At 43.5% G+C, this 26,121-nt stretch overlaps 1 protein-coding gene across 2 annotated transcripts in view; it reads left to right on the forward strand.

Annotated features, from left to right (window-relative positions):
- The window catches only part of DEGS2 (delta 4-desaturase, sphingolipid 2), a gene marked incomplete at its 5' end in the record, with an annotated part of 29,783 nt that overhangs the window by 2,016 nt on the left and 1,646 nt on the right, over positions 1–26,121 (forward strand). The window contains 2 exons of one of the 2 annotated variants that reach the window (XM_084208512.1): positions 11,196–11,277; positions 19,589–20,331. In XM_084208512.1, coding sequence (XP_084064638.1) covers positions 11,196–11,277; positions 19,589–20,331 — 825 coding nt within the window. Of the gene's footprint in view, positions 1–11,195; positions 11,278–19,588; positions 20,332–26,121 lie in introns of those variants that run through there. The other variant, XM_084208513.1, reaches the window with a different exon arrangement.

The following is a 26,121-nucleotide window of genomic DNA, read 5'->3' on the forward strand; positions in this document are numbered from 1 at the left end:
CACCGAGGAGCCGCAGTGTGCAGAGGTGGCGAGGGAAAAGTAGCACTCGTGAGTGTATCGCGTTTGGTTCTTGGCTTTGTAGGGGGTCAGGCGTAAATCGGGAGCAGAATTTGCGAAGAAGCAGCTGCCTGTCTTGATGTGAACAAGCAGATATCACGGGTACGAGATGCAGAGCCGTGGACTGAGTAATTGTAAAATACTCTCTGCAAGTAGCCAGAAGTCCTTCAAAGGGACTGTGTTATCTTCAGTCGGACGTTAACGTGCTGGTGGCTCTACAAGTATGTAGATCTTTAAAAAAAGGAAATCTTGGATTATACAAAGTAAATTAGTACTCTCGAAGGTGAGAGTTTTAAAACGAGTCTCACAGGCTTTCTGTACTCAGGGCAAGATTATCTCCTCTTCCTCACTCCTTTATTTTCCAGCTGTTTTATCGCTTTTCCTTCCCCTTTTTCCGTCTGCACTACCAGTGCAGATTTGCCTCAGAAGTGTTTCCAAGGCTGCTGCAAGTATACATTCCATTTTAACCTTCACTTCTCAGTACACCATTGCTTTGTTTGCTCATATCCCAAACTGCCACAATATAAAAACTGATAAAAGGTTCCTGCTAATAAATACTTTCTTCTTCTACCTCATCAAGTGTTCTCCAAGTTAGTCTAGTCCAAGTCTCAAGACACCAGTACTGAGCTTTGCCCTAAAAATGAGATTAGGAAATACTTTCCTAGTAACTATTAGAAATAGCAACAAATTTACTTGCAGAGATCTGGAATTTCCTTCTCTCCAGTCATGCTCATCACTCCCATTTTAACAAACTACAAGATGTAGTTTACCATGGCAAAATTCTCACAAACTGAAAGGCTGTTTTTAGATCCTGTAAAGAGATTTCCAGAACTCTACATATAAATTCTGCCTCTGTTTATAGCTGGAAGGACAAGTGTACCAGCGTGGGAAAAATGGTTATGTAGCTTTTAAGAACAAGATTTCAAAATTAGAATGAAGTCTCTCTAGTCCCTCCATAAAAGTTATATGTAAAAAAAAAAAATGGTGAGTCATTATGGTGTACTTTTCTATTTTTTTTTTAGGAGAAATACATCACTCAGTTATACTTTATATTCTAAGCCTGCATAGAGAAAATATTAAAGTCACCTACATGTTAGACATGCATTCAATCCTGCTCTTGAATTCCCATCAGAGCAAGTGGGACTGGGCCTGAGTGGATTCTTTTGGGTGAAAGGTTTTTTTTTTTTTGTGTTAGTGTAAATGAGCTTTGTCAAATACAAGGGCAAAGTCACAAGTCTCTTGTTTATTGAGATAAAATTTTTGGTTCAGGTCAGCAATAATAGTTAAATAATCTTGCACAACCTTGTTTCATTTTTGAGGTTTTCTTTTTTTTTTTTTTTTTACTGCAAGCAATTATATAATTTCAGAAAAGGAACTTTCAAGTTTGTAAGTATCACCATTTGATTTTTAATTGTGTTCTCTTTATCCTGAGTGAGATGATCTGCTTAGCTTACATTATTTGCCATTAACAGCTTGACAAAAAAATACAACAACAAGGAAAAATAAAGACCTGAAAGCTGCCGAATGAAAAGGTGTTTAAAAGAAAACCTTGTCCCCTATCCAAATAGCAGCAGAATTTATCCCCTTAGTAATCTCTTATCTTCTTGCCCTATGCTCCCCATTTTGCTCCCCGTGCTCAGAACTCCAGTTTGTTTCCTAGGCATTTAAAAATCAAGGCATAAAAAGGTTTCATTTAAAAAATGTAAACCATTCATTGGAAATAAAAGTTATTTTTAAGCATTCCTAACAAGTGTTTAGGAATATATATTCTTATATTCTGTTATATTATTGTATTCTGTAAGTTCTAGATGCCTTGGATTTAGTTGTTTTATTGTGGGGGGAGAAGGTGAGGGTGTTTTTCCCTGGTTTCTTCCCTGAAATCTGCTGCAGGAAATTGTAGTCCACCATCAGTCTGCAGAAACCAGATTTCCACTTTTCACATGCACAGACCCACCAGCATTGTTTTATCTCCACTCTCTGTTCTTGTCACTGCAAAATTCCTGGTAGTAGTTTCAGGTGCCAAATGCACCTGACTGAAAGAACAAAATGTCACGGGTTTTCTCCTGACAAACCCAGCTTCTGCTGTCCTCACAGCCTTCCTTTCTTTTGGATTGAACTGACTCACATATCTACTTTTCTTAGCACTGGAATGTGCAGGGAAAACCCCAGGATTCAAAGAGATGGCAACTTCAAAGCCAGCACAAACAGTGTAGTAGTTCTGTACAGAAATCATTTGGACAAGTTAGAAAGCTACAGGTTGCTGAGAAGTCACCTCTTTTCTTTTTGCTGCAGTGTTGTAAAAAAAAAGTAGTGCCATCCACAATTTACCTGAGCCAGTACCATGCACAGGAAAAGGAAGGCAGGAGAAGAACGGAGAGGAAGGAAAAAGAAGACAAGATTCATGCTCTCAAAGACATTTCTTACACCTCTGAACTTCCTTCCTTCAGCTTTTAGCTTTTACATGTACTTGGCATGAAGTGCTACAGAAGATTGTATCTGCTGGGTTCTTGTTTTAGGGTGAAGAGGTACATCTGAGTAAGAAGTAGAAAGTTCTGCAGGCAGGTTATTGCCACCATGTGCACTGATGGCATACAAGGATAATTTGAAAAATCTATGTTTTGTTTCAATTAACCCCAAAGAATACTAAGCTGAATGAGAGACATTGACTTTCTCAGTTTCATAGAAGAGTAGAGCTGAGATTGCAAGGGATCTCTAGATAAATTCTAGCCCAAGCCCCAGCTCAAAAGTGGGGTTAAATAGAGCAAATTGTTCTAAAGAGCAAAGAGGTTTGTTCAGCCAAGTGTTGAATATCTCCAATAATGATGACTCCACAGCCACTCTGGCCAACTTGTTCCCATGTTAGACTGAAAGAAGCTCTTCCCTTATGTTTAGTGAAAGCTTTGTGTATTGCCAGTTTGTGCCTGTAGCCTCATGTCCTTTCACTGGGCACCACTAGAACGTGGCTACTTATTAATTTTAAATTTTATTTGTAATTTTACTTTGCAATTCCTGGAATGCTTAAAGCATTTGTTAAATTCAGAGTACCTGCAGAGAAATCAGCAGTGTTGCTCATAGCACAAGAAGATGTAGGGTGCTTGAGGCATTGCAGCACCCTGGTTTGGGAGAACTCTTACAATCCATGTCTCAGATATGCTCAGTATAAGTTATCTCCCTGCATATATATATATAAAATACAATATATATGAGATCAGCAGATAATGGTCAGTATTCAACATCATTAGCCACTCTATCAATATTATGCTTTTACTCTTGTGCATTTTTTTTCTTGTGGTGAACTAGTTGTTTGCAGCTTCCAGAACCACAATTGTCACTGCTGTACTAGTCCAACTTTGTGTATAGTATCTGGTTGTGTGATATTTATATGAAGAGCTGTTTTCTTGTTTCATATTACAGAACTAATTGTTCTAACCCTTATCTCAGCTGCATGCACCTAGCCCAAACTAGGTAGCTCTTCTTTTGAAAATAATTACTTGGCAAATACAGGAGTCCGCTGTATTTTAAGAAGAAAGGTCACACAAACCAAGTCAATCTTTCACAAAGTACAAGTGAATTAACAAAATGATCAATGCTTGTTTTCTAAATATTGGAGTGATTTTTAGTGTTTTTTTTTTTACTCTTATTCCTGCACTCTTCATTTTACACCAAAACAAAGGGAAGACATTTAAAGTGTGAAACTTGTGAAATAACTGAGGTTTTCACAGCCAGCATCTACAGCCTTCTTTCTTGCCTCTAGCAGGGTTAACACACCCTTTCCCTGGTTTGTTTCACCCAGCCTTTCAAATTCACTGGTTTGGAAAATTCTGATATCCTATTTTTCCTTCTCTTTCTCACAAACTATTTCTCTAATGTTTAAGAAAAAACAAAAGATTAGCCCTCCCACTGTAAGCCAACACTGATCACTAAACTGATAATACTTGCATATCTAGTTAATACGTGGCATGGATAGCTTTTAAGATATTTCTGCTCTTGTGTAAAGACCAGATAGAAAGTCACTCACGGGAGGAAAAGAAAATCAGTAGTTGATAATAAAGGGTACTCTTGCTAACACTTGTTAATGACTTATCTAGGACTAATGAATAAGTTCTGCCAATTCAAGATAGCAGGTTTTCCTTGTTATCTTCATCTAGAATGGCCTATTAATAAATGAAAACCGAAGTCTTGAAGAGAAAAAAAGCCCCAAAACCTAACTCAGGAAGAAATTTGAACTGGAATTTACAATGCCATTAAAATAATTTGCTAAGTAAAATGTGCCATCTTTCCAGAGTCCTCCTAGCTCTTTGCAGCTCTGCAGGAAATGTGGTTTTAACTTTACCTTTATAGTCCTTCATAATTTAGCCTCCTTCATAATTTAGCTTCCTCATCTCCAGCTGATCTAATATAACTGCCACCATGCCTGGCTTTATGGCCCACTAGGTTCTGCTACAAATGTTGTCGTCCTCTCTCCTCAGATTGCTAATTAAACAAGAGGGAAATCCCTGATCCCAATTTGTGTATGGACTCCTACAAAACACATTTAAAGCTTCATTATGAGCATAAGGTTCTGCTAGCTAACCATGACTAGAAACAAGCAGTGAACTCTGTGTTCACCTCTTTTCTCTGTTTAGCTTTCTAGTACTTTTAGTAATTACTGTTTTCTTTGCTGTATCACATCCTACTACAAATTTCCCTGTTAGCAGCAAACCAAGCAGTTAACAAAGCTACACCAATTAATTTACTGAGATTTATAGTGCTTGTCTACATTTGTCATCTGGTTGTGTTTTTGAGGCTGAGCACAGTGAGGAAGGATTTTCTCTCATCAGTCATCTTGCAGAGTGATGGAGAGAGGGTTTGGAATGCCACCTTTCCAAACTAATTTCGAAGTTATGGTCATTAATCACCCCAGTTTCATTAAACACATTTTTGTTGTAAGGACAAGATCATATAATTAGTTTTTCTTGTCATATGAAAGGATACATGAATCAGTGGAACTAATCCTCACTCCAGAAACGTTTAGTCCTTTAATTATGAATGAAAAATACAAATAATTTTTATTGAGTTTTAAACCTGATGATAATGAATAAAGTTTTCGTCCTCCATTTCTGATTTCTTGGCTGAGGGTATGAAACTACCCTTCCAAAAATCCTCAGTCTTCACGAAGAAGTCAGATTACCCCAACATAGGATGTGGGTGGACATATGAATGGTCTGTATCTTGCAAATTGTAGACAACACAAAAAGCAGAAATTTCTGGGGAATGAATACCTGTTAGTTAAGCCAGCATGGTACGATTTTACACCTGCCAGCACAGGCAATGTGTATGAATGCATGTCCTAACTGCTCACACTGCTCCCTGGGGCCAGGGAGCAAATCTGCAGCTCCTGTTGATGCTCATTGTCCTGCAAATAGCTGGGCTTCCTATCTCTTCTGCATATGCATCCCCCTGGGTTACAGACCTGGTGCTGCAAAGTGTCAGCTCTCGCTTCTACTGAAGTCATCTGACAGATCCCAGTAGCATTAAGGAAGATGCAGCCCTAGTGTTAAGATTACATTTTATACGAAAAATAGATTGAAATTAACAAGGCTAAATAAAAATAAATAAATAAGGTATGAAATGCTACAAGGAAAGCCCGAGGGCAGTTTTTGGTGTTTTTTTTTTTTTTGGGTAAACCAATTTAGCTAGGTTTTCATGAGGAAATAGGTTTTGTGACTTGACTGACAGTTTGCTAAACTATGAGCAAAACCTTATATTCTTCAGGTATGGGCAAAGCTGATCAGTGGTTTTTCTACTGTGCTTCTACTTGAAGGATTTGTAACTCATAGGAAGAAAGACTGTAATTTTGCTTTGTGAATTTATAGTCAAACCCTAGTCCATCTTGGAGTGTCTATATATGTTGCTACAATATGAATGCTAACTAAAAATATTTCTTAAAAATAAAAATAGACTGTATGACATAATCTTGGGAATTCAATGAGTTTGTTATCAAAGTTGTTCTCCAGCTGTTCCCTGCAGAGGCAATTCTTCCTACACATCCACACTACATAACACACACAGCGAGACATTTTCAAGTGGCTTTTTTCTTCCTCTACTCAAAGTTTAGTCTCTGACTTCAAGAGGCTGAACAAGTACCCCTCTTAACCCCGCGTCACCCCTATTGTCAGAAGTGAGCTCAGCAGCACTGAGATGAAAGGTTTTAGTGCATCAGGTTGAAACCTGAGTATCGGGAAATACGTTTGGGAAAGCAGATCTGTGACGGGGAGCTGCAGTCCAGTGAGTGCTGCCAGACAGAGCAGCGACGTCCAGTGGGGTGAGCTTTCAGAGGAGAGTGGCATCGATGGTTAGAGGGGAAGAAAAGAAGTTTTCTTCAAGGACCCACGTTCTCTCATAATTCTGACAACTTATCTACACTGAACCCCTTAGGTTCTCATATTTGGATAGGAGATTACAAACGTTGTTGCTACTTTTTGTGTTTTAAATTTTTGCTGTAGAATAGAAGTCTAGTTCCCACACTTCACTCAGGAGTCTGTGTCAGGATGTAAAGCTTGCTGAAATACCCGAGATTGCAGGGATGGTGGCATAAGCTGTCCATGGGGGAAGTACTTACGGTGTGTAACAGCAAATACGTCTTGTAAGAGAAAGCAATTGCAAATCCTTTGGACAACATAAACCACTCCGTGGAATAAATTACTTCGTAGAAAGATTATGATTCTTTAGAAGAGCAAAAAAAAATGTATCAGAAGAAAAAATATTTATCTAGGAGAGGAAATTGTTAAATTGTTTCTTTGTGAATTCTTCAGGAGCGATCTGCATACATTACGTACTGGATCACAGTGGTATCGTTAGTTACAGCAGCCCCGCATCGTTAACCTCCAGAGCGAACATTTTTAACTTCCTTAAGGACGTAATTTCTGAAGGAACCAAGAACCCTCGAGGGCTACCAAACCGAGTCCGTCGCTCTTGCTTAGCGAGCCCTCCTCAGGCACCCTTTCCGGTGCCCTCCGTTCCCCCGGAGGGGCGGTGGGGCTCGGGGAGACCGAGAGCGCGTCCCGGAGGCGGGGCGGGCGCGGTCGCTGCCCGCGCTGGCGGCGCGCCGGCGGCAGGGGGCGCGCTGCGCTCGCGGCGGGGCGGCCGCGGCTCCGGGGGCCCCGGGGCGGTCCCGGCTCCGCTCCCCGCCGCGGGCGGGCCGGGCTCGCTGCGGGTCCCGGGCGGGCCGGCAGTGCCGCAGCTCGGGGCCAGCCCGCCTGGCTGCAGCGGAACGCTCCTTGGAGCCCTTCGGGCCGCAGCCGCCCCCCGCCCTAGCTCCTCCTAAGGCTCCCGCACCAGCTCCTCAGCGCCTTGGTTTGGTCAGTTCAACTCTAGCATAGAGTTAACCCAATGGAAAGAGAAGTCCAGGATGACCCCTGACATCCTGAGATGGGAAAACAAACGAGACCTTATTGGTAAATGGTTTCTCTTGAGCTTACTTTGATGTGGGTGTGTGCTGGCATGGCTCATCTACAAACTATGCTGCCTATGAAAATTTGACTTTGTTCAATGAAGTACGTCACATTGTAAATGTTGACAGTAGTTGCATCGGGTCAGAGAGTGATACCCAATTGAAAATGACAGCAAAATCTTCAATAAAAAAGCAAATATCATAGGTATATTTTCTTCTGGTAATGAAAGAAGGTCCAATTTATGCAAACAGAGAAGAAAGTAGGCAATGTAGTAGCTGAAAATACAAGTCTGTCATGGGACATGGAGCTCTTACTTCAGAGGAGAAAACAATTTATTTAGAGATAAAATTCCCAAACAACTTTATTTTAGTTCCAGAACAGCAACTTTAACAAAGATTAGTTGTTGGCAACCACAATAAGAGGAGTTAAGACCTGCACACCAGGGCAGAATTAATATACCTCAAACTCCCAGGGCTGGCAGTAGTCACTAGGAGGCATATGCAGGTCTTCCTCTTGTATTTACTCTGTCACCTGTCCTTTCCATGAGCAGAAGAAGTAACTGGGTTGCATAGCAGAAATGCATTCATGTTGGGAAGCCAACTGATGGATAAGCACCTTTGGGTGAGGAAGGGTGAGTCTGCCTGGATGTGTGCAGCTGGGACCAGTATGTCTTGCTTCAGAGCTGTCTATCGTAGACCATGTCCACAGTGGAGCAAAGGATTTTTGTCTTTTTTACCCTGGGATGCTGGAGATTAGTGTGATGTGTACTTTAAACTATGTAAATTAGATATTTTGATGGTACCTTGCACAGAGTCACCAGTTGTGCTCTTCCTCCCAAGTGTGTTAGGAATTTCCCTCAGCTAGGCTTCCCAATAGTTCCCAGAAATCCCAAACAAGTATGGGAAATTAAATGAGAAAGGGGAGGCTACAGCTGAGAGAACCCAACCTGTGAGGCACATTTGAACTGTGTAAAGCGTAGTGACTTTGTGAATCTGTAGAGTTCACAGCCATGACACTATTCATTAAAAGGGTGCCATTATTCCTAGGTGCCATTAACACCCTTCCCTCCCTTTTCCATTGTGAATGATTTTACTAGGATGCTGTAAAACTAAGGATGCCAAGTGGTCAGAACTGGGTAATACTTTTGCCAATTCTAGTAGATGATCTAAAGCTGGTGTTTCTTGTTTGTCTGGCGTCCACAATTACTCTTGAATTAGTATTATTTGTTTGTCTTTTTATAGAAATATAAAGCATGAAATTCTGTTCTCAAAACCAGATGCCAACTCACTGGAGACAGAAAAGTTTTCTGTTCTTCTTATGTGGTCAGGTTGAGTCTATAGTAATGAGCTACATGAAGGAGATGCTGTTTGCCTACAAAGGAGATATTAAGTTTCCATGTGTAACTTACCATAATGCAATAGCACTATGCTTTTGGACAAGCCTTGGGGTGAAGTCATATTTGTTTTCTTTGTAACTGCACGGACTGCCCCACTAATTTCTTTTTTAGTCACCTTCAGCACACATGAGCAGGAAGTGACAGAAGGGTGTCATCATATTTAGTGTCTTTGGCTTCTCCATGGGTACTGTCAACATACCGAAATATTGGCGCCAATTAAAGGTTTAGGCTGAGATACTGATGCATTTGGTCTCTGAACAATCCATTTTTTCTGGAAACATATAATAACCTTAACTGGGATTAACAGTCCCTTACCTGGGTTGGACCCTGCAACTTCATGGGCAAGCACCAAACTTGTGCTGGAGCAATAGTGAAGATACAATTGTATGTACAGAGAGCTGAGCTGTAACAGCAAAATGGTTAAACTCCTGCTCCTGCTGTGGGTAAAAGTTTTTCCCTTTTCAACCATAGTCCTTCCACTCAACCTACTTTGCACCTTTCATCATTCAAGGGTTTACATTTTAAGCTAGAAGAGAGCATCCAAAGGAGGGCAACAAAGACAGTGAAGACCCTTGAGAGGAAGATGTATGAGGAGCTGCTGAGATCACTTGGTCTGTTCAGCCTGGAGGAGACTGAGGACAGACCTCACTGCAGTTACATCTTCCTCTGGAGGGGAAGAGGAGGGGCAGGCACCGATCTCTTCTCTGTGGTGCCAGTGACAGAACATGAGGAAATGACCTGAAGTTGTGTTAGGGGAGGTTTAGGTTGGATATTAGAAAAAGGTTCTTCTCACAGAGTGTGGTTGGGCTGGAACAAGCTCCCCAGGGAAGTGATCAAAGCGCGAAGCCTGACAGAGTTAAAGAAGTGTTTGGACAATGCTCTTAAGCACATCATGAGACTCTTGTGGATGGTCCTGTGCAGGGCCAGGAGCTGGACTCAATGGTCTTTGTGCATCCGTTCCAACTCAGCTTCTGTGATTCTGTGATTTAGACAGGGAAAAAACCCCCAACTCTCAAAAAAGCCTCCTACAGCTTCCTAGCAGTCAAGTATCAGGGTTTTGGGTTTGTGGGTTGTTTCATTTTTGGTGTTTTTTAGCCCTTGGTGTCACTGTTCTACCAAGACATCTTAAATAGTTACACTAGGCTAACATTAGAGGTGATAGTGTTGCCAGTGTTTGTAGGCAAAAAATCTTCTGCAAAATATGTACATCTCATATTTTCAAGGCTGCTTTTTTATCCCTTTTAAGTTCCACCTGTAATAGGCATTTTGAAGGGTAGGACGGAATGGAGAGTTCTAGAGACTTTCATATTGAAACAGGATGAAACAAATTTGGAGCTGATCCATATGTGGTGGTGTTGTTGGAAGGACTAATGATAGGGATGGGTGTAATGAGTGAAGATGGACAGGAGGTCAGGTATGGACTTGCAAAAGAACATAGTGGGAACAAGGGCAGCGCTTTAATTTTGGGTTTTGTGTGTAGAAACATCACTGTGTAACATGTAACTCTGTGAATCAGAGAGGCTAGAGAGGTACATAAGGTTACCTTAGTTTTAAGGTTAGCAAGTCCTTTGCCGGATTTTTTTACCAAGGTAGCAGTGTGATTTCCTGCTGCTCCAGCAGGGACAGTACCAGGGAAATGGGCCGCAGACTACCAGGAGTGAAGTGTTATGCAGCCAAGGGCTGGATTCTGCCGGGACAGCTCACGGAGATTGTCAGAGCGCCAAGGAAATGTATGTCAGTCGTTGGTCGCCTTTGCACTGTTCTAGGTCTTCCACCCCTGGGAGGAGCTCACTCGACTGGGTTTTGCCCTAATCCAGGGTTCTGCTTAGGGCTCTGTCTCTAGATTTGGCGTTTGGAGTACCTTTACTTTCCAAAAGCTGTGTCTGGAAGTGCCCGGGGACCTGCAGTGCTGGAGTTCCCCCTGTGCTCTGGAGCCGCCCGAGGCAGCGATGGATGTGGTGGCTGTGCCGAGCGCAGGTGCTGGCAGCGGCACGGCGGAGATCCCCAGAGCCCTGCAAACACGCCCAGCGCACACACCTCTCCTGGCTGCCTTCGAGGTCCCTGCAGCACGGCGAGCCTCGGCCGCCAGTCCCCTGTCCCGAGTCAGCCCCGAGGCACCCTCTTCCCTCCGGACTCCCCGTGACATCCCGGAGGGCTCTGCCGCTCTCCCGGCTGCTGCCGCCCGAGCGAAGCCGCGGAGCTGTCCCGGTGCCGCCTGCGGCGGGCGCGGGGCGGGCGCGGGCGGAGGAGCCGCCCCTCCGCGGGCGCGGAGCTATAAGGACAGCGCGGCGCGGGGCGCAGCAGGCGCCATGGGGAACCGTGTCACCCGCGGGGACTTCGAGTGGGTCTACACGGAGCAGCCCCACACGCAGCGCAGGAAGGAGATCCTGGGTACGACGGGGACTCCGGGAGCGGCCGCGGCGGCTCGGGCAGCCGGGCTGGGCTGCGCTCCTGGGTGGGAAGGGACGGGCGGGGCGGGGGTCCGCGCCGGGACCGCCGGTGTCGGTGCGGCTCGGGCCGGTGTCCGGGCTGCGGAGAGCGAGTGCCGCAGCCCGGTGGGCTGCTGGGTGTGTCCCCCGAGGAGTGCAGCGCTTCCAACTCTCTGCCTTCTGGAGGCAGCGGCGGGGATGCCGCGGCCGAATCGAGCCCGGCTGCTCCGAGCCGGGTCAGCGGGTGGCAGCGGCGACGGGGCGGCACGGGCTGTGCCCAGCGCCCGGCTGCCCGCACCGCGCCCCGGCAGCGGCCGCTGCCGTCGGGGGGTGCTGGCGGGCGGCCGCTCCGCCGGGTGCGCCCCGGGCGCGGGCTGGGAGCCCTCCTGCGGGCACGGGTTCCCTCCCGGTGCCTGGGTAGAGCATGAAAGTAAACGGGCATGCGGGTTCGATCTGCTGGAGGACAATAGCGAATCCCCGCTGCTTGTCGGGGACAAGGTACACTCCGGTATTTTCGTGCTGTACACGCAGCGCTTAACTGCGCACGGAGTGTGGTGGGTCGGCAGGTTTACTTTTGTGGGGGGGTTTGGGCTATTCCGAAGATCGTTTTCGAGAATAACTGGTAATTCAGAATTGTCACAGAGTATTGTTGTGTATCTCCTAAAAATACATTTTCAACTTTTTATTAATAAAAAAGATTTTGATTTTTTTCCCTCTTTTCATTTGGGTGGGTTGGTAGTTTTCTTTTCTTTCCTCTTATGAGTAGGATGAAGTTTTTAAAGAATTTCTATCAAAAGGCAGTGGAACTTCTGACTGAGTTGTTGCACAAGGTATATAGCAATTAGGTGCAATTTTTTAACTCCCCCACAGTCTTACAGATTAATCCAAGATTAATCTAAATTCCAAAAACATTTCCGGTGTAGTTGAGTGGTGGAATATCCACGTCCAGGTTTGAATTACATCCAGGAAAATAATAATTATTTTACTATGCAATCATGATAGTCAAATGATATCAATATAGCAAATGATCCTTCTTGGTGTTGTGCTCCTCATTCCTTCAGTCCAGGAGAACTACATTTTGGTGAGCTAAGGGTGGGAGGCTGTATGGTGGGTCTGTGCCCTTGCTGCTCACTTGTGGTTTTGGTTGTGCTGCAGAATGGGGAGTGCAAACCATGATGAAGTTGTAAGGAGGTACTTGGACTCCCCTGTTGTAGCAAACTCCTTTTAGGACTCTTTGAGTTAAGAACAAGCAGTTGGAATCAGGGTCCATCTCCTTCTTTACAAATTCCCCTGCCCCAGCTGTGGGAGTGGAAGGAAGGGCAGAGAGAAATACAACATGGAAAGAGAGACATGAATGATCTGTGTCTGATAAGGCAGAATGGATTATGAAGCTAGTGTCACAAATACCAAAATGCTACCAAAAGTTACTGAAACTATCATAATATACCACAAAATATTTGTATAATGATCCTCACTCTATTATTCAAAGCCTAAGGTCACCTAATATTCAGAATATATAGTTACCAAAGTGTTTATTGTCTGCTGAGCTGGAGTACACAGTAAGAATCTTAAATACATATGAACAAATATCTATAAAAATCCATGTATTTTACATTTTTGTGTACAACAGTGCCTTGGGGACAGCATTCCATGCTGGTAAAGGAACTATTTCCTTCCCAATAGGTTAATGATTTAGTTGCTAAGCACTGAAACGTGATTGTTCTCTGGGCTGCAGCTTTTTAAAATGTTGGTCTCTCTCAGGCATGGCTACTTGGATTTAAATACAAATGGAAATTATCTGTTAGGAAAAAAACCAAAAAGGCAAACTGGCAAACTCATAAGGCAGTTTCTTTCCACATAAGTGGTGTTTCCTGGGCTGCTGTCCCAATGTGCTCCTATAGAGCATCTGACAGGTAAAACAAGTTCATCACAAATAGGTTCGTACTGGCTTAAGGGTTCATAGCCCAGGTGTCTGTAAGGCAGTTGTGGTCAGTGACTGTGTCTAAATGAGAGCTCCCTGAGTCCAGTCTCCCTGCCATGGGCAGAGACATCCTTTGCTAGCTCAGGTTGCTCAGAGCCCCATCCAACCTGTCCTTGAACACTTCCAGGGATGGGCCATCACAGCTTCTCTGGACAACTGGTTCCAGTTGAGCCACAGAGCTGTGAGCAGTGTTTGTCAGCTGGGCTGGCTGGAAACTGGCTTTGTGGCAGGACACTGCTGCACTAGATGAGGCTTGTCATCCCTAAAGGCTATAATTACAGCAGCAAATAGATCAACATTTTACACAAGGCAGAGGAGGTGTTGTCTGCCTTATCTCTTTGTAGTCTCTAGGTATTAAAATGTAGCTTGTGCTTAGTGCTGTCTGTGTGCAACTGCTTCTGACTTGGAGTGGAGATCTCTTGCCAAGCTGGCACTTGGACCCTGATCACGTTATACATGTTCCTGAACACGTTATTCACGCTTTGCAGTTTATGAAATGGAATGGTTTCATTGCTATTCTCTCGCTGTCTTGTTTATGAAAAGCCTGTTACTGCCTTGTGTCAGGACTGGGATTTGTGTAATGCTGCAGTAAGCTCTGTCAGGGAAAGATCTGGTTAAAACCTTCCTGATGGAAAAGTTTGTTCATCTAGATCTGCTTAGCCTTTCTGTGTAGTTACAAAAATGCAATTAGGGGGAGATATAACATAGAGAGGGCATCTAGTAGAAATAGGATTTCTACTTTTTGTCAGTAAGGATTTCTTGGATTGAAAGACTCGGAGAAACTATGCTCTTGCTCAGTGGGAAGGGTTGAGGGCTTTTCACTCTTGAGAGATGAAAAAATAATTGCTTAAATGCAGGTAACCCCAGAATCATACAATGTCTGGTCATTTCACCTGCAAACAATTTCCCAAATGCAAGCAATGAGCAATATGTTGTGACATGGGAAGAGTGAGATCATATTTGTGCCATGGGCTGGATCTAACTTTATAAAATGACTGTAAGTTAGACAGAAAATGTCTTACCTCACAGGATCCTTAGGCAAGCACTTGTCTGCTGCTGAGGATGAGAGCTGAATCAATGTTGCTCAGGATAGACCAGGAACATCTGAATATGATCTAACATACAAGAATGCTTAATAGCTATGTAATTAGATTTTTGGCAAGTTATTTTGGAGTGGAGATGGTGCAAGTGTTTTATATGGACTTTATCCTGAAGGAAGGCTGAGATGTTAGCCCATGGGGATAAGTAGAACAAAATTAAAAAGCCAAAATCCATTTTTTATTTTACCATTTAGCTGATCTGAGTATAGCTTCCAGCTCTTCTCTCTTATTTAGAGCTTAATCTGCTATTTCTTGCAGCTGTCTCTTTTTAAACCTCACTTTTATGAAAATTCTGATTAGTTGAAATATGCAATATATTATGTCCCTAGCTTAAATCAAAGCTTTGGAGTACAAGTGCTTCTGGAGAAGAAATGATGTTTGCCCTTTATGCTGCAGTGTGTGGGCACAGTGCTGCCCCTGATTGTGAACATCCTCTGATGAGCATCCAGGAGAGCTGCTGTCCCAGTGCTCATGCCACTTCCCTGTGGCCATCACCTTTGAAATGAATCACATGGGCAGAAAGTGACTGATTTAAGCATCTGTGGTCTTACATGGGAAATGCATTAAGTACAACCCAAGGCTTCAGCTTAGTCCATATTACAGATTTTCCAGAAGGAGCTGGAAGCCCTCTTTCTAGCATTCCTACATCTTTTTACTCTGCACTAGCTAATAAACAAATGTAACCAAACAGGTTACAGCTGCTGACATAGTGATGGGCTGACATCATCGCCTCTGTTGACACTGGCAGAGTGGCACCACTGTGGTACTTTCCCTCTGGTGGCCACTTCTGGGTGACCCACTGCCCTTGGACCAGCTAGCACTAAGATATTTAGAAGCTCCAAATTTGGGTGACAAATACAAGACACTTGTCCTTGCATAATGGACATATAAAATTTCAGTGCAATTAGCTGGGCCAAAAATGTTTCTTATTATTTTGTGTACCAGAGGGACTTTTTTACAGGAGACTCTGAAAAACCAGAAGTGTTGTCATGCATATTGTCCTCTGTATATCCTACCTGTGTCTTGATTCATGCATTGTTTGAATGAATAATGGAATGAATAATAGAATCATATAATATATTGAGTACCAGGTACATCATCAACTAGATCAGGTTTTTCAGAGCCCCAGCCAACCTGTCCTTGAATGTTTCCAGGGATGAGGCATCTGCAACCTCTCTGGGCAACCTGTGATAGTGTTTCACCACCCTCTTTGTAAAAAATTTCTTCCTTATGTCTAGATTAACTGTCTCCTCTTTTAGCTTGGAACTATTACCCCTTGACCTATCACAAGAAGCCCTACTAAACAGTCATTCCCCATCATTCCCATAAACCCCCATCAGATGTTGAAAGGCAATAAAATGTTCCTAAAGCCTTTTCCTCTCCAGGCTGAACAGCCTCCATTCTCAACTCTCTCAGCCTTTCCTTACTGGAGAGGTGCTCCAGCACCCTGACAATTCTCAGCCCTCCTCTGGACTTGCTCCAACTTGTCCATGTCATTCACTGAGGACTTGGGTGTGCTGTGCTTTTATAAGCAGGTTTTTGAGCTGAGCTGCTACAAGGCAAAACACTATAATGTTAGTAAACTGTCTTCCTTTGTTTTGTGTATTTATTTGGTACAAATACCAGCTCCAGCATAGGACATGGAGTAGTAAAGTCAACATCCTGTGCCTGGTGTGTCTTTTATCTGTTTTGGCAGGGACTCATAATCAATAGAATGCAGTCCAGGACAGCAGTATCACAGATTTTTTTTTTTCCTACTTCCCTTTAACAAACCTCCTAAGTGCCTTATGCTGAGGAGTATGTCCACTTTGACTGTATCAGTATGCTGCACCTGGAGTGAAAAGAAAATAAAATAAGAAATTAAATTTATTCTCTTTTTACTACTAGTTTCTTATTGTTGTGGGCAAGGCTGCTGCTTCTTTAAACCTCCATCACCACTGTCTCTGTGGGCAGCTCCTGCTCTTGTTCGCTTTCAAATCCCATGTGTACCAAAATATGCACGTGTGAAGTATGTGGTGTCACATCAATGAGAAATTGTGTCTGGTGCCATCACTGGGACTTGCCTGAGTTCTCTCAGGGACAGGATCAGTAGACAGAGGATGAGTGAGAGTTCAGAACAAGGTATTTGCTGCCTCCTGAGGAGGAGGAACAGCAAGGCCTGGCAGCCAATGGCCTGGCCAGCCTGCTCCAGCCCTAACTGAGGATCACTGTAGGGCCATGGTGAGTGCTCTTGGATCTCCAGAGAGAAGCATCAATGGAACAAAATACAGAGTCAGATTAATTTGTCAGGTTAGGCACTTGGTGAGTGAGATCTGCCTCTCAAAAGATGTGTAGAACAGTGGAGTCATCTCTGAAAAGTTAATGCAATAAATGGGTTGTTTCAGAATTGTGAACACTTCTGAAAATATACTTGCAGCATTTGTTCTCTCTTGACTTGTAAGAGTGGGGAATTCCATCTCATCATGGGGGAGCAGAGAGACCTTGTGTACACCAGTGTCCCCAGCCTCTCCCAGCAGTGCAGGGGCTCAGTCTGGAGACAAGAACTCAGACTGGAAGCAGCACACATGGATAACCTCTCTGCTGGCCTGAGCTAACAGCCTTCCTCAGTGAGCTGTGGGCTGGAAGATGTGCTGTGCAGACTCCAGAGCAGCTGGGTCTCTCCTGCTCTCAATGGACTGTAAAGGGCAAAACTTGGTGCCATGCAGTCACACAACTGTAGGTGTTGTGTCCTGCCCTGTGTTGTGTGTCCATGCCTTCACCCACCCCCCTGTCCAAGCCATGGTTTCTCTGTGAGGAGAAACCTGAATTTTTCCATGCCATGGTTTCGTGCCTTTATCAGTATTAATGATAAACAGCCACAGTATTGTGGTTTGACTAGTATGCAAAAATTTACTCTTGGAGTTAATCATGTGTTGAATTTAATATTAAACCTTGGCAAGTTACTTGATAGCTGTCACCTGTGATAAGTGCAACCTGCCTGCATTGCTGCTTGCACACTGTTGCTGCCATTTGGCAGCAACTGCTCTGGAACCTTTTAAATGGAATCTGCAGTCCTTGTTGGCTGCCACAAAAAGAAATAGGTCAAAAACTTCCATTATTTCCAAATGAAAATATGAAGTATCTCTAAGCAATTTTCCCATCCCATTAAAATGTCTTTTTTTTTTTTTTTCATGGGGGGGTCAGTGTGGCCTCAATTTGACCAGGCTGAGGAGCAGATTTGGTTGTTTTACATTTCATTTCTTCTGGTGACTGCAGTAACTTATCTCTACCAGCCACATGATGTGACAACATTTGAGGTGGCTTGACTTATTAAAGCCTTTCTGGCTTTTAGACAGATGCACCTAAGAAAGAGATTAAGCTACATAAAACTGCATGCCTGTAACAGTCTTTCTGACCAGGCTGTTATATTCTTGCACTTTGCAGTAAACTTTGCATAAGCAGCACTTGGTGTAAAACTAAAGTCCCTATCAGGTACCAGAGAACAACTTTTGGCATGTTAACTTTATTGTTATTGTTTTTGTTATATTGTTTATTTCTTATTGGTTTGAAAAAGATAATTTCAAGAATAGTGAAAACAGCAACAAAAACAAAACAGTAAAACAAACAAACCCTGGAGTTTCTGGAGATTTTTGTCAAAATATTTGTCTGACTTTAGAAAGAGATGAACTCTCACTTCAGCTTTCCCAGCACTTAGAAAATCTCTCTCTTGCCTCAATACTCCTCATGGTGACCTTGGCCTCCTTATCCTCAGAAGATTTGAGTGTATCTCCTTTGTCCTCATCTTCCACAGTACTTTCTCAATCTTTATAATCTCTAATTTCTGTCAAGACCAGCTGAAGTTTGGCCAAGAGGCTCAAGGGTTGTTGAATGGTTGCAGAGCATGACCACATTAACCTGTTTCTTTAAGTAGCACTTCATCTTTTTGAGTTTCTGTAAACTTCTCAGGGTTCACTTCTACAAAAACCTTCTCTGCATCCAGCACTCCATATCTGCCACTGCTTTCAAGGTCACATAAATTACAGGTATTGTCTCCAGCCTTTGTTTATAGTAGACACAGCTGCATAGATGCAGATCATTGTAATCTGATTTTATTGCATTATACTGTGACAGTCAGATGATGTTTACTTTTCTATTCATAAAATGGGCCCATGAAACTCGCAGGGACACTGTGTAACCTCAGGGTTCAGAATGAGTGACTTCTCTATGCACTTATCTGTGTAAGCTGCAATTACTGAGAAATGCAAAGTATGAGTTAAAGGAGGGAGGTCAGTACGTGGCTAAAAGCCATAAGGCACACTTCTTAATACTGGAAGTGAGAGGTGTGGCTTTGCAAGAGGAGATGCTGAACTCTGTATTTTAGTTTCTTTTAAAGGACAGATGAATGGCTGGTGGGACTGAAGATCAATAAGCTGGTCCTGGCCTGACATGAGTCAGACTTGCAGGTCTAGCCCAGCTCTCTACTGTACTGCAGTACTTGTGAACTTGTGAGGTCTCACGAAGCTGTTGGGTGATAATCCATGTGGCTTTTATGCCTGCTTTTGGTATGTGACATGGGAACAGAGAAAAATTTGCCATGCTGTACAAAATCCTGATAATGTTACTGACTTTACTGTGATGTTACTATGTGTGAAGAGTTGTACCTGTTGTGAGCACTGGTAAACACTCAAACAATTAGGATTTTTTTTTAAATGCTGTGTTTGTCATCTAACCACAGAGCAAAACCTGGTGAGCCTGTTGCTCAGCTCTCTCCTCTGCTTGTGTGTTTGAAACAGCAGTGTGAAAAGGGCTACAGAGAAGGCAGTTGTATCCCTTTAGTGGAAAATAACATCTGAGCAAAATACAAAAGGACATAAAAACATGACAGAAGGTGTCTCTTAGAGCTTAAGTCTGTGGGATTTGGCATATTACTCCTCATCGCTGTGAAGCAATACTCATTGTGGAAAAGGCACATTATGCTACAGAGAGACCATCAGGGTATTTTTTTAATATGTCTATATGTATCAATATCAATCAGAACTGGACATGATCTGGAACGAGTAAAACTTTCACCACAGTGGCGACCCTACTTTGGAATTAGCATTTTACAAAACCAGGGTCTCGAACATAAAGTGTGATAAAACCAGAAATCACAGTGGTGATTGTGTTTGCCTAATCCTGTCTAACCAAGTTTTTCTCTGCATTTTTCCCTTTAGCAAAGTATCCAGAGATCAAGACTCTGATGGGACCAGATCCACATTTAAAGTGGATTGTATCTGGAATGGTTTTCACGCAGCTTCTGGCATGCTACCTGGTGAAAGACTTATCTTGGAAATGGATTTTCTTCTGGGCTTATGCCTTTGGGGGTTGCATCAACCACTCGCTGACCCTCGCCATCCACGATATTTCACACAACGTGGCCTTTGGGAACAAGCAGGCCAAGTGGAACCGATGGTTCGCCATCTTTGCCAACTTGCCCGTCGGCGTCCCCTACTCTGCCTCCTTCAAGAAGTACCACATTGACCATCACCGCTACCTGGGAGGGGACAGCCTGGACGTGGACATTCCCACGGACTTTGAGGGCTGGTTTTTCTGCACCCCGCTTCGGAAGCTGCTGTGGCTGTTCCTGCAGCCTCTGTTCTACAGCCTGAGACCGCTGTATGTGAACCCCAAAGCAATCACACGGATGGAGATCCTCAACGCTCTCGTCCAGTTCTCTTTAGACCTCAGCATTTACTACCTGTGGGGGCTCAAACCTGTTATTTACCTAATAGCAGGTACTATTCTTTGCTTGGGTTTTCATCCCATTTCTGGGCACTTCATAGCAGAACACTATATGTTCCTAAAAGGGTATGAGACATACTCTTATTACGGACCTCTGAACTGGCTCACCTTCAATGTAGGCTACCACATGGAGCACCATGACTTCCCCAGCATTCCTGGATGCAGATTGCCCATGGTAAGTACAGCATGAGCATCAGCGAGTTGGATTTTTATGAAAGCTGCTAAACTGTGTCAAAGAAAACACTCCAAATCATAGCACGTGATGAATTTAAGAAAAAAAAGGGGGAAAAAAAAGAACGGCTTTTTGGATTTGTTTCTAATTAATTTTAAGCCAGAGATTGAGAGAAACGGCTGTCAAACTGCTGTAATACTTAGTTTATTTGATGCAAACTAGAACATCTGATCCTCAGAGAGCTTGAGGAATACCTTTTGCATGATAAAATCCTCCAACAAGGCTTTAAATGTCTCGATTTACATCCCTCAGCCACTAAGTTTTGACTCTGAAAGTTTAAAGACCCATCTAAAGGGAGGCAGGTGGCAATTGCTACTTTAAATTTGTCTAACGATCAATCTGCTAACTATATTGCTTGATTAACATCAAAGAAAAATTTTTCTGTTTTTGAGATGACATAATTTTTGGGGCATGTTCCAGCCTGACACAGGTAGCACTGGAAAATAAAGCCACAATCTCTTGTAGCTCTCCTTTTAGCTCTCCTGCCCCACCCACAGAAACTGAGGAGGCCTGGTCTGTCGTTGGGAAAGCACTGTGGCTTTCCTCCTTTGAAAGGCAAACCCCTTTTTGTTTATGTTTTATCAGTTGTGGGAATCAAATTTGCCAAGCCCAGGTGTCTAGGAATGGTTTTCCATCTCCCTCCAGGTGTGTAGCTGCTCTTGTGTGTTTTATGCAAGGGCTCCTCAGCAGGTGCTCGCAGTGGTGGAGGTACGTGACTGCCAAGGGTTCTCCTGCAGACGAGTTCCCTGACGTAACAGGAAGGAAACATCTTCCTCTGGCCTGATGCAAAGTTGGGAATGCTGCTCAATATCCACATGAGGTGGAGGGAGAACCTGAGGCTCAGGAGCCGTGACCTCCCCACCACTATTGATGCCACGTGCAACGTCTGTGATGGCGTACCTGCGCAAACCCTGCTGGATGGGCTCCTGCTCTCCATCACAGAAACACTCCCCGGGAGGAGATTCAAATCAAGGGCAGATTTTCTTGTGTAGAAAGGTGTGGGAAGCCTCTGTATAGCCTGCAATTGTGTTTCATTCACTCCTTTGCTGCTGGAGGAATGTCCTGGAGACACTGCCTGTTCCTGGTGAGGGCCAGAGGAGCTGGTGCAGCAGCCCACACTTGGATATGAAGCTCTCCTGTGAGGCACTCCCATCACTGATACACCTGATAGCTCGGCAGGGAAGTGCTTGGCTTTAGTTTCAAATGTTCAAACTTGTTAGATGGGCTTAGATACTTAGATTACCAAAATGAAAATAGAAGGAGGTTAGCTCAGTATCCTGCACAAGGGAGGTGAGTGACTAATTGAACTTGCTGGGACTGTTGCTCCAGCCCTGATTGAGACCTGAAAAACTCTTCTCCACCCACACCACAAATAGTTCAGCCTAATTCCTTGAGGCAGTGCAGCAGCTGGAAGTGTCTGCCCTCCTGCATAAAGAGGATGGAGTTGTTAGCTGAATTTCATGGGCTTGTGTTCATGTGTGTTTTGCTCTTTGGCAACTGAGACTTGCACTGCTTGTGGAGGAGAGAGCAGGCTTGTCAATCACTGCTGCCTGACTGAACTATATGGAAGACCTGGAGTCTGACAAGAGATCAATTAAAAAGTAAAAATTCTATTTAAAAGAATTCTATTTGAAAAATTTCTATTTTCTTTGGCAAAACAGTTCCCATAGAAAATCCTTTGACCATTAAAACAAATTCATTATCCTTTTCTGCAAAATGAGAAAAAAAATCTCTGCCCCTCTGATGAAAAAAGATAAGGAAACAGATCCTGTCTGATTAACGTTAAATCTTGAACTTCATAACAGGTAAAAAACCTCACCTTGCTCTACTTTGCTTAACCACCTGGCAAATTCCTCACTCAGCAAAGTTCTATTTTTTTCAGATTTAGTCTGTCAGACACTTGAACTTTTAATAGTTGCTTTGTGTAATATGGATGATCTCTCAGCGAGACTATTTTTATTTTTAATTATTGGCAAATAGGAAATGGAGTAAAGATCTCTATTTTAAAAGATCTATCCTGCATGATTGAGATCAGGGGGAAAACAGGATTTGAGAATAACTGGACCTTAATCTTGGAAAGTAACTAGTTTTTCAGCTTGCTTATCAGGAAAGTAAATTCAGCGTTTTCCTTTGTTACAGGTGTGTCATTCAGAACGTTCTGAGTAATGTGTTTGCCACTGGAAAGACCTTTACCCTAAGGACTGTGACAGATTTGAAAGAGGAAGAATTAGGCTGTGCTCCTAAGCTTATGGATATTAAAGATGAGTGACATGGGTGCGCAGTAAGAACTTGTCCCACTAGTATAATGAGAGATTACACAAGAGACCATGAAATTTAACTTTGCAATGAAGGCCCCGCTCTAAGAAAAACCCCTGTAGACTTAAGAACAGATTAGTCTTTGAATGGAGTCTTACAACTATAAAATATTGCATTGTTTACCAAATGAGTAAAGAGATCCATTCGTCATTGTCTGAAGGACAGAGTATACTTGTGGAGAGAGGAGATTGGAGAAGAAGGAGGAACTCTATTAGAAGCTGCAATAAAAGCAGCAGTGTTACCAGGGGCAAACTAGTTACTCATTAAGCCTGTGGGAAAAGGAAAAGACATGGTATGAAACCAGATTTATTAGACAGACAAGACTGGAAAACATGGTAGATGTGCTGGTTTTGAATTGCAGATTTCATTAACCCCATGATGGCCAGGAGGGCTAGTTCCAGTGCTCACCATCCTGTGGTGGGGATGTAAGACTATAGAGGGAACTTCTTGTAATAAGCCTTTGAGCATTCTAAATGTAATTTTGCAGCTTTGTGTCATAAGGATCCCTAGTTTCTGTATAGCCCCAGGACAAGGAGTGTGTAACAGCCATGCTGAAATACTAGGCTGCTTTTGACTTTTATACCTATCAGATATGAAGAGTATGAGTAGGGTCCTGTCACTGTGCTCTACAAGCACAGAACCAGAACAAAATTTCAGTCAAAAGATGTCATTTCTTGCCCTGCCACCTTGACCTACTTGAGGAAAAGCCTCAATATACCATGTGCCAAGTTCCTAGTAATTGTCCTGCAGACTTTGCAATCTCTTGTTATCTTTCAATGATAACACAATCACAGAATGGGTGAAGTTCAGCCTCCCTGCTCAAACAGGGTCATCCTGAAGCACAGGGCACAGGATTGTGTCCAGATGGTTCTTGAATATCCCCACTGAGGGAGACTCTGCACCCTCTCTGGGCAGCCTGTTCTTGTGCTCAGTGACTGCTCAGTAAAGAAGTTCTTCCTTATGTTCAGGTGGAACTTCCTGTCTGCCTGTTGTACCTTTCCTATTGCTTGGCAGCACTGAGAAGAGCCTGGATCCATTCTCTTGACACCTGTCCTCCAGATACTTAAAGATATTGATGAGGTTCCCTCTCAGTTGTTTTTTCTGAACAGGCCCAGCTCCACCAGCCTTTCTCATAAGGCAGAAGGTCCAGTCCCTCAATCAACTTTGTCAGCCTGCACTGGACTCACTCCTGGAGCTCCATGTCCCTCTTGTACAGAGGAGCCCAGAACTGGGCACAGCACTCCAGATGTGCCTCACCAGGACCGAGCAGAGGGGCAGGATCACCTCCCCTGACCTGCTTGCAGTGCTCTCCCCAATCCCCCCCAGGATCCCATTGGCCTTCTTGGCCCCCAGGGCACTGCTGGCTCATGGCCCTTGATGTCCACCAGGACCCCCAGGTCCTTCTCCTCAGAGCAGCAGGTTGCCCCCAGCCTGTGCTGGTGCCTGGGATTATTCTTCCCCAGGTACAGGACCCTGCACTTGCTCCTGTTAAATTTCAGACAGTTCTTGTGTAATTTTTATTTACAAACTAGCAATGAGTTAAGATTTACACTTGAGATTTGTAAGGAAGAAGGCAGGGAGGAGTTGAAGAAAATGGATCACCTACAATGCAATATATAGAGAGCTTGAGGAGCAGGATTTTGGAATACTTAATTACAGTGCCTTCCTCTTTAAGACAATCTATGATCTGGCCACAAAACTTGCTACCTGCAAACTGGCATCTACAGGTTTTGTACTGTAACATAGAGGGTGACTCTTCCAGCCACAGATATAGAACCATTAAGGCTGGAAAAGACCTCCAAGATTATTGAGTCCAAACTTTGATCTCATACCACCATATCAACTAAACCATAGGAGGAAGTGCCAGTTGAGTCATTTCTGGAACACTTCCAGGGGCGGCAACTCCACTTTTTCCTTGGGCAACTGTTCTGATGTTTGACAGTCTCAGTGAAGAAATTCCTTCTGACATCCAACCTTCTCCCTTGGTGTAGCTTGAGCCTTTTTTCTCTTGTCCTGCTGCTTGTTACTCGGGAGAAGAGGCCGAGCCCCACCCTCCTTTCTGAGAGTTGTAGAGTGATAAGGTTTCCCCTGAGCCTCCTTTTCTGCAGCCTTAACAACCCCAGCTCCCTCAGCTACTCCTCATATGATGTTGCATTTAAAAGGGAACCTGCATTAAACCCCAATTACTACCCTCCCACTATCCAGTTTTTCTGGTAGATAAGGTGATAATTCTGTTTTATGTATGGAGATGCTGAAAGAAATAATGAAAAAAAAGAGATGGTTCTGCTGGAAAACTTTTGCATAGATCTATTATAAAAGAGAAACATCTTTTAAAATTCTTTCCTGCCATGTGCTAGCAAGACAGGAAATGTACCTACCAAATTTCCTTCTTTTCCATAAGAAAATCTTTCAGAAGTCCCCCTCTAACTGCATTCATTAAATTTTCTCTTTCCTCCATTTCTTATTGCAGTTTCACCTTCCCTCTCCATATTTTTTGCGCACCTCATGCAGTTCATCTGCCCAGAGACCTTGCAGTGGTACAAATGGTGCCTGCCTTCCTGCAGAAAATGCTGCTCATGTTTGCAAAAGCTATTGGGCTGAACATAGACAGGCTGTTTATTGGCCTCTTCTCTGGGCCATTTTTAACTACCTTGTCACTACTACTTTTCCTTTGCAGCCTTTGGAGCCAGAGGACACAGCCTGAGACATTGCTCCTAGGAGCTGAATTGGTTTCTGTGAATCTCCAGCCTTCTCCTTCCATGTGCAAGGGGCAATTTAGGAAAACTTCCTGAAGTTCTTGTAGTGGTCAGAATATAACATGGTCAAGAGATCCTCAGGATAATGTAACTACTTAAGGAAACATGGTCTGGTTCAGAGGGCAAGAAATACATGGGGCTCTGGGGAAGAGGGGAATGGTAGACTTGCCATATGAACTTGAGTAGTGTAGATGAGGGCTAAACTGCTAGTTGAAAAGCAGAATTCAGGCAGAATTTCTAAAATGGAGGCAGGCAGGAAGGTCTAAGCAATTGTGTGCTAGGAAATGACCATGTAAGAGGTAGAGTGAAGCTTTTGAAGCTGGGTATCTGAGCCCACCTTTGTGTTTGCATCAGGCCTCATGAGCAACCTTCATTCAAGGGAGCTTATTGTCCTTCCTCATCCTCTGGCTATTTCAATTGCCCAGCTGAGAAATGGGAGGATACAGTACCCAGATTAAATTATTTCTGACTGGGGTTACAGAAAGAGCACAGAGAACCAAATCTGCATCTCCAGAGATTTTGGAAACCTGGAATTCACCTCTCTTCCCGTCATTAACAAATATCTCTAAGGAGAAATCCTGATATTGTCGGAATATAATTGAAAATTAACCATTGAAAATTAACCACTTTGAAGTACAAACCAATGCTTTAAAGCAGGATA

The sequence above is a fragment of the Fringilla coelebs genome (assembly GCF_963513975.1).
Source record: "Fringilla coelebs genome assembly, chromosome: 6".
Classification (NCBI taxonomy): domain Eukaryota; kingdom Metazoa; phylum Chordata; class Aves; order Passeriformes; family Fringillidae; genus Fringilla; species Fringilla coelebs.